The sequence below is a fragment of the Pezoporus wallicus genome, unplaced genomic scaffold (genome assembly GCF_028554395.1).
Source record: "Pezoporus wallicus isolate ANWC-B61680 ecotype Strahan unplaced genomic scaffold, APGP_CSIRO_Pwel_v1 contig_4191, whole genome shotgun sequence".
Classification (NCBI taxonomy): Eukaryota; Metazoa; Chordata; class Aves; order Psittaciformes; family Psittacidae; genus Pezoporus; species Pezoporus wallicus.
Window position 1 is genome coordinate 6624572 of NW_026641383.1, and position 8127 is coordinate 6632698.

Consider the following 8127-nt stretch of genomic DNA (forward strand, 5'->3'; position numbering starts at 1 on the left):
CCCCCGAGTCCCGGAGGGATGGGAAGGAGAATCTTTTTCTAGCACCTTGATCCGCTCTCGCATTTTGGCTCTAAGCAAGCCATTCCTCTCCTTTTCTGCAACCAGCTCCTGGGTGAGCTGCTTTCACTGCTCCTTTGCAACTGCTGCCTCCTCCTTCATCGCAGTGAGCATTTTCTCTTTGTCTTGTAGCTGATGTACAGCTGCAGCTGACTCAGCCTTGCTAGCCTTTTGCAAGACATCATGAATTGCACTGGATTTTTCCTTTAACATCTCCACTATGCAATGGGCCTCATCTTCACTGAAGATCATATTCTTCATAGACATTACAAAGTCTTTAAATTTTACTTCAGCATTCTCTTCATCTGTTTCAGTCTTCAGTTTCTTGCCACTGCTCTTCTGGATCCCCTCATTCACATTTTGTTTTGCTACTTCAACCCCTTCTCGCTTTTCCAAAGGGCCAGCATCAGAATTATACATCAATGGGATATAAGTAGTTGCTTGAATAAGAGGTTCATCCACCAGAACATTATCAACTTTCTGCTTCTTTGTAGAGACTTTCTTCCTTCCAGATACATTTTCTTGCTTTATCTTCTGATGGAGCAGCACTGAGTCTTGTTTTTTTGGCAGGAGATACAACAGAATCAGTCTTAGTATCTTGATCATCTATTCCATTTTTCTGCTTCTTCTGCCCAGGCATCTTCTTAGATGCTGCTGATGCTTGTTACTGGGGCCGGTGTAGCTGCTGTGCTTGCCGGCTCTCTCACCACAAGCTTCTCTTTTTCTGAGTCCAGATCTTCCTCCTCTGCCTTGCTGGGAAATGCTGCGTGGTCTCCTCCATCCTCCACTTGTCCCGGGTGCCCGAGGCTGGACCCAGCTGAGGCTCCCAAAGGTGGTATCTTGCTCTCCGCATCCTCCTGGGGCTCGGGCTCTCGGGGCTCGGCGGGCGGCTGCCAGGGGATGCTCTCGGCCGCCGCGGGGCCGGCTCGGCCGTGTGGCTCGGCTCCGCCGCCTCCTCCCGCTGCTCGGCAGCCACCTCGTCCCCTTCTCGACTGCCCGGATCAATTTCACTGGCAGCTGCTTCCTGCCGGCCTCCGGCCCCGCTCCCGCTGCTGCTTGGTCCCCGGGGCCGCTCTCCCGGGCCGCTTCGGCCGCCGCCGACTCCCGGCCCAGCCCGCTCCCCGCTCACCCCCCCTCCCACCTCGGCTCCCCGCAGCCTCACGAAAACAGGCGAGGACGAGGGCCGGGACGGTGAAGTGCAGTGGGACAGCCAGGTACAAGTCCATGGCCACGTCCATCCCGCTCTGCTGCCGAGTCCCCTCGTATTACAAGTCGTTACCATAAAGTACAGTGAAACAAGAACCTTAGCCCAAGGTCCCCAGCCAATAAACACTAACACAGCAAATACCAGGTGTAAGTAAGGTACGATATGCTGAAACTGTGAGATCAAGAGAAACAACTTTGAGAGCCAATAAGTCAGCATTGCGACAAGTGACTATTAATCCAAAACAATGAATGCTTATCACAAATACGATTAAACACGCTCCAGTCAGATCTGTTGTTATCTCAACCCCTCAGGTTGGGCGCCAGAAAGGACTGTTGTGGTTTAAAACCCAGTCAGCCACACAGTCTCTCTCTCAATCCCCCCCTTTTTTTCCCCATGCTCCCGGAGGGATGGGAAGGAGAATTTAAAGAATGTAACTCCCATGGATTGAGATAAGAACAGTTTAGTAACTAAGATATAATACAAATCACTACTGCTACCACCAGTAATAATAATGATAAAGGAAATAGCAAGGGAAGAGAATACAATACCACCTGCTGACCGATAATACCCAGCCTGACTGAGCACTGACCGATACCTAGTCCAACCCCGCAGTGCACTAGCCCTTCCGGGTAACTCAGTTACATCCTGGGCATGACGTGCTGTGGTATGGAATACCTCTTTGGCTAGTTTGGGTCAGGTGTCCTGTCTCTGCTTCCTCCCATCTTCCTCTCCTCCCTGGCAGAGCATGAGGCTCAGAAAGTCCTTGGTCAGACTAAATATTTGAGCAGTAACTAAAAACATCGGTGTTATCAGTGCTGCTTCCAGGCCGAAAGTCAAAACCACAGCACTGCACCGGCTACTAAGAAGGAGAAAAAATGACTGCTACTGCTGAACCCAGGACACGATGGGAAAAGGAGCTGAAAATCCTTATTTCTTCTTTTCCTCCCTCAGCCAGGTCCTTTCTGTGCACAGAATTTTATCTGGCGTGACAAAAAAGGCTCCCTGTATAGACTGTGAGATACTGGAAGACAGAGCATTTAGGTGGTGTTTGCCACCTGGCCTGAGCTTCACTGGATGGCTGCTGAGATGGCATATCCATTGCAGATGGCACAGTTAGAGGTTTTCTTTTCCAAACTTTAAGGGACTTAAAGGGAAAAATCTTAGAAATTTTAATTGTAAAATGGAGAAAATGATACTTCTGAAGTAAGATCATTAGATACAGGAAAATAGACATACCTCACTGCTCTGAGCATGTTCCCACAGACAGGAAGATACACCATTATTTCTCTTTGGCTACAACTGCACCTTGAACATGGAATTAAACAGCAAGATTTGGAGTCCTGACAAAATGAAAAAGTTCTCTGAGCTCATTTAAAAGGCACATTTAAAATCTGCTGTGCAGCTACAGAAATGAAAAATCATTCTCATGAATTGATCCTACAGCACAGTTTTACAGCAGCTAACCACCTTCTGCATCTCCAGAGTTACAACTTAACGTAGGTCCTTAGCCTTGTTAGAAAGATCACAGTGCACCTTTTCAGTGCAAGGGTTTGAGCATCATTGCCTGTCAAGATTACAGTAGACCTGTGTTTCTTCTTCCTGTGGAAATGGCACCTATGTTACTTTTTTTGTTCAGGGGATGACATGGGGTTATGTAGCATTACACGAAGCAGTTTCAGCAAAAGGTATATGTTTTTCTGAATACATTCAGGGCCTCACTTGCGTTACAGTGGATATGTAAATGTCCTAAATACTTGTGTTGTCAAGGGGAGTTAGACCCTTAGCCTCTGTAGAGACCTTTGAAAACCCTGTTGAGTGCCTGTCTGTGCTTAAGCAATTTTGAAAAGCTGATTCTTAATCTCTCTCTTCCTCATCTGTACTCATTTCTGTAGTAACACAAAGAAATACCGGGGCTAATACTGTTCTGTTCTTTCTCAGCCATCTTCTTGACTTCCTTGAAGTTGTCCACAGAGAAATATTTGCTGACTGATGGGCATAAACCTAGTACCTCTCCCCCACCCCATATTTTATAAACTAGATAATATGGAGTAGCTGTGCAGTTTGAAACTAGAAAAATATGTGAAATATTTTTTGCCTACATTCAGACAGCCAGAGAAGAAGCAATAGTATCAGTGAAACATTGCAGGTGAGTATCCCGTGTGCTTTTACGAGAGAGGAATGGCTTATTACTAATCTTGAGGGTTTTGCTGTCCCAGGTGGTGGGGTTTAAAGGTGAGGTTTAAAACTCTGATTCACAGAGATACAAAAGCCTGTGCCATGGTGCACATGGAAACAAGGCTCATTTGAAAGGCAGACCAGGAAAACAGAGCCTGAAAGAAGATAATACAAAATCAGGAAATGCTGGTTGTGATGATACTATTGTTAGTTGTTGGATTGAGATCTTCTGTAAGCACTAAGTAACCATTTGCACCTGCTAGTAAGCTGTTCTGTTTAGGATAGATAGGAAGAAAGGAGCATGTGTGTCTTTACTTGTAAGGAGGTGTTGCTGGAGTAATGTTTCCACTATAAACTAACTCTCTGCACCACCTATGTTTTAAAAAGAGGGGTAGGAAAAATACCTTGAGTTATATCCTGATTAGTCATGTACAGAGGAACAAATGCTGAGGAAAATTTTCACTGAACTACAGTGCTTACTCATGGTGGGTGTTATGTTATGATTTCTTAGCTGGAAGCTCAGCTGGGGATTAGTGCTACAGAGAGACACCCAGGAATGACTACAGAGGGAGACAGTGGCCCAATTAGTCTTGGGCTTAAAGGCAACTTGTATCTGCTGCTAAGGCTGGAAGCTATTTTTTTCAGGGAACTTTTGTCTTTCTAAAAAAGTGAAAATCTTTTTGCTGCGTGGTTTTTAGCACTTCTGATAAAATTGCAGTTTTCTGTGTCTCTTTGGAGGACACAGTTCAAATGAACTTACAAGTTGTTTTAGGTGGAAGAATTCCTTACCAGCTCCACACATTCAAAAGAAGCTGTTACTGAATGAGCTTCCCTAGTGACAGTGAAGCTGTTCCAGTAATTCTTGTGCAAGCAGAACATCCTGGGATTGGCATATTGTGTTACTTGCAAGCCGTCCAACTTCAAGTTACTTTTCACACAAGTAATTTTCATTCCAAGTCTCTTTGCGCTGTGCAAGAGCAGCCACAAAACACCTTGTTTTCAGTATTAAATTCACTGTTATTACTGTCTGTAATAACTCCTGTAATGTGGGACATTATATTGAGCTGTGTGATTCAACAGCTCTGATTGCTATGGACCTCCAGTAAACAAAGAATGGAACTGATTCATAGCACAGTTGTAGGAGTTTCTGCACACTTTACTGGTGATAATTTGGAGGTAGTTTGTGGGCTCATTGACATTTAAATGGCTCCCAAATTTCCAACAGGATTAGTTTTTACATTTGGATACTGATAAAGATACAGCTCTTCAAAGCTCATAGAAGCAGGGTAGTTTGGCAGCTGAACCTCCCTTCAGCATAGAGGAAGGTGATATCCAATAGATGTGAAAATGATGTGACTAAGGCACTAGCAATCAGTACACAGCAGGGAAATCTCTCAGGTTGATCTGGCTGTATGGGGAGGTGTTGGAGTACAAATAATGAAAGATGTGAAGATCTGGAGGAAGTAAAGATTGGAAGGTGAGAGGCAGGGAAGAAGCCAGTCCATCAGGGAAGCCCGATTGTCATAATCATGGCTGTTTTCTCCTTATGTTCCTTCCCTGTCATCACTCGAAGCAGATGTGTCTTTTTCTCCTGGCCTAGTCCCTTTGTCTCCTTAAGCTGCTGAGGTCACAGCTGAAGTGCTCTTCCAGGCACAGCTATTACTTGGGATGTGCTATCTGTCCTGGGCTCCAATCCCAGCCCCTGCTGACGACAAAGGGGGCCTCATGGCAATCACAGTTATGTTACCATCCACAGAGAGAGCAGAGGTCAAATGAACGCCTGCATTAACCCAAAAGGATCTTGCAGGGAAGCAACCAGAGTGGAGTCCTGGTGTGTTGGGAACCTGGATTTACTCTTAAATTTGCCAGTGCTGCCTGAGCTTTGTACTGAGGTAGTGCACAGGTAGTCCATCCAGTGGAGGTGAGGAGCACTAGGTGGAGGTGGATGGGGGAGAAGTAATGGGAGCCCGTATCTGACAGACCTTATGCAGGTTTTCATTGCTTCATCTCAAACATCTATTTGTGGCACTGGTGATTCCCATGACCTTGGGATTTTGATGTGAAAGGAAAGTTTTAAAAACTACAGTCATTTATTTATAAATATAAATAGTAATAAAACCAGAGACAGTTTCTGGGCTCAGTAAATTCCTTGCAGCAGGATTCCTCCTTGACACCAATCTCTGTTCCAGGCTGCCCTCCATTCCCTTTCAGCGCTAAACTGTCTCTCCTCCAAACAGTAACCCTGTGTTGCTCCCAGTAGCTCAGTTGTATGATGGTGTCAGTCCCACTGCCTCCAACCTCAAGACCTCCTGCACTATTGCTGTGCTCTGGTGGGGAAGGATTTTAAGCAAGAACAAGTGCAGAATATTCGAATTAATTTCTAAACAAGATTCAGAGAAGTGATGCACAAGAATGCTATTTCTACATGTTTCCAAACAAACCCTGTATTTTCTCAGTGATTTTAAAGCAAGTTTTGTAGGCTGAGTATGACAAAAATCAGTGGAATCAGCACAGAACAGGATATAGCTTTAGTAATTATGGCCCAGGTTGGGTGATGTAGATCTGGAAAGGAAGTCAAGTTAATTTGCCTTTTTATGTGATCTGATATTTCTTAACATCTGATATCTAGGAATAAATGTCATGTCATAAAGCCACGAAGTTACAACCAGCAAAAAAATAGCATGGAAGTTTTAAAATAAAAAGGGGTGTGTTCTTTTCTTCTTTCTTTTTCTTTTTTTTTTTTTTCCACTTGGGCCAAAATCTTGGGATGTTTTTAGCATTAAAAAATTAATAATATTGTCAGTATATGGTAATATGGATCTAATAACTGTCTGGAATGAGGAATCAGATCTCAAATGCCTTTTACCTGAGTTGTTGTTTTAAAAAGCATTCATGTGTTTGAGCTATGCTGATTCACACCAGAAGAGAATGTGGTCATTTAGTGGTTTGGGCTTTTTTGGCTGAGTTTTGCTATGAGTGTGAAAGTTAAAAGAGTAATATTGCCTCAGTCAGGGCATTGTGTGAGCCTGTTTCTCCTTCCACTAGTCCTTAAATTTGTTAATATGTGTTAGTCTGAACTTTCTGGGAATGACTGAAATGTCTCTTTTTGATATTAATCTGGATTTGGATAGAACTAGATTCTTTGAATTCAGGTAAGTAATTTCTGCCTGATGGAGAGAGCAGACCTGTTGTCATGAGAAACCTTCCCAGTGAAAGTGTACCAGGAATCAGAGCAGGTTTACCCAAAATAGAGTGGGGAGGATTCTGCTCCCTATCTTGAATTTCATCAGCTTCTTACTGTTTGTTCTTTAACCTGAACACCCTCAATATCCATTGAGATTAACTTCCTTTTAACTATAGGGCAGCACAAGAGGCTGCCTCTAGATAGATTTTGGCCTCAAGCACATCACCAAGTTGCCAGTCATCAGCTGGGTTGTAGCAACCGATTACACGTGTTTTCTTAGGCGAATGCTTACAATTAATATAAATGGGAACTGCATGTACAGCTTCCCTAGTGAGGTTTGGATGTTTTGTCCAATTTTAAAATATCTTTTATTTTGTTCATTTTACTCCAGAGACATCTGTTTGCTTTTATTCCAATGGAAATTCAAGAGCTAACCTCGGTCAAAGTTTAGAGTTATTAGTGGTGCATTGTACTTTGAGACATTTAATCAAGCCTAAGTTCACTCAAGGAAATTCTTTTAGTCTTAAGTTCCTCCTTGACAGGTTGTGTTGAATTTAGTGGGCAGAATTAAAACTAACCTCCTATTCACCTGAATCGAAGATGATCCTGGAGCTAGGGCAACAAAACCTCATATAATCTTAGAACTAGGCTTGGGAACATGCATTTCTAAGCCATTTCATTTATTGTCTGTCAATATGTGTCAGTGAAATAAGCTCATGCTTGTGTGTGATCTTCCAATTTTAAGGCTTCTCCTGAAGAATGGTGAAATGTGGGATTGGATTGGTTTGAATTCTACTAAAATGCTTTGCCATTTTTAAAATGATCAGCATCTGGATGTCTGGAATTGTCACTGGGAGAAAAAGAGCTTCTTTCTGTGGCTGCACAGAAAGAGTGATTCTGACAGAGGAGAAAACTGAATTGTTCCAGCATTGTACATCCAAGGCCTTCCAGAAATTCCATTAAATTGTCTGGGCATATAGAGGAGCAGAGCATTAAACCACCTTTCATGGAGTAATAAACAGTAGGTTTTGAAATGAAGGAAGTCAGTCAGTTGATGGAACCCCTGAATGGAAGGAGGCGCAGTCACTGTATAGCTGCATAAACACAGATTTTGCTGTATATAACTCATAAGACTTTGCAGCTTAACGTGCACTTCTGAATTCTTACATCATACATCTTCAGTGTTTCCTCTATAAAAGGGTCAGAAACTTCTGTTAGAGCTGTTTGCTTTGAAATAAGTTATTCAGTACTGTATCCATCTAATCCAAAGCTTTTCCATCAGCGCTAGACTGAAAGTTTCCTGTTCTTTGGTTTTCTGTGGTCTACCTTCTTACTCACCGTAACCTCTTGGCTGCCAGGTCATACATGACTTGTAAGTTCAGACTTGCGTTTGATTATAATATGAGCTCCTAAACCCTTTAATTTGGTTACTAATTCCATTGGGAAAGACTGAAATACGAGTTTGAAAGCAAAATGTTATCTATTAAAAAGCCCCATTTACTGG

General features: G+C 43.2%; 1 protein-coding gene across 1 annotated transcript; it reads right to left on the minus strand.

Annotated features, from left to right (window-relative positions):
* Positions 1-701: 701 nt before the first annotated feature.
* Positions 702-1295, minus strand: LOC130606841 (uncharacterized). Its single transcript, XM_057423412.1, is given in 4 exon segments — positions 702-979; positions 982-1038; positions 1041-1164; positions 1167-1295. Coding segments are annotated over 4 exon segments (588 nt in total).
* Positions 1296-8127: the final 6832 nt, after the last annotated feature.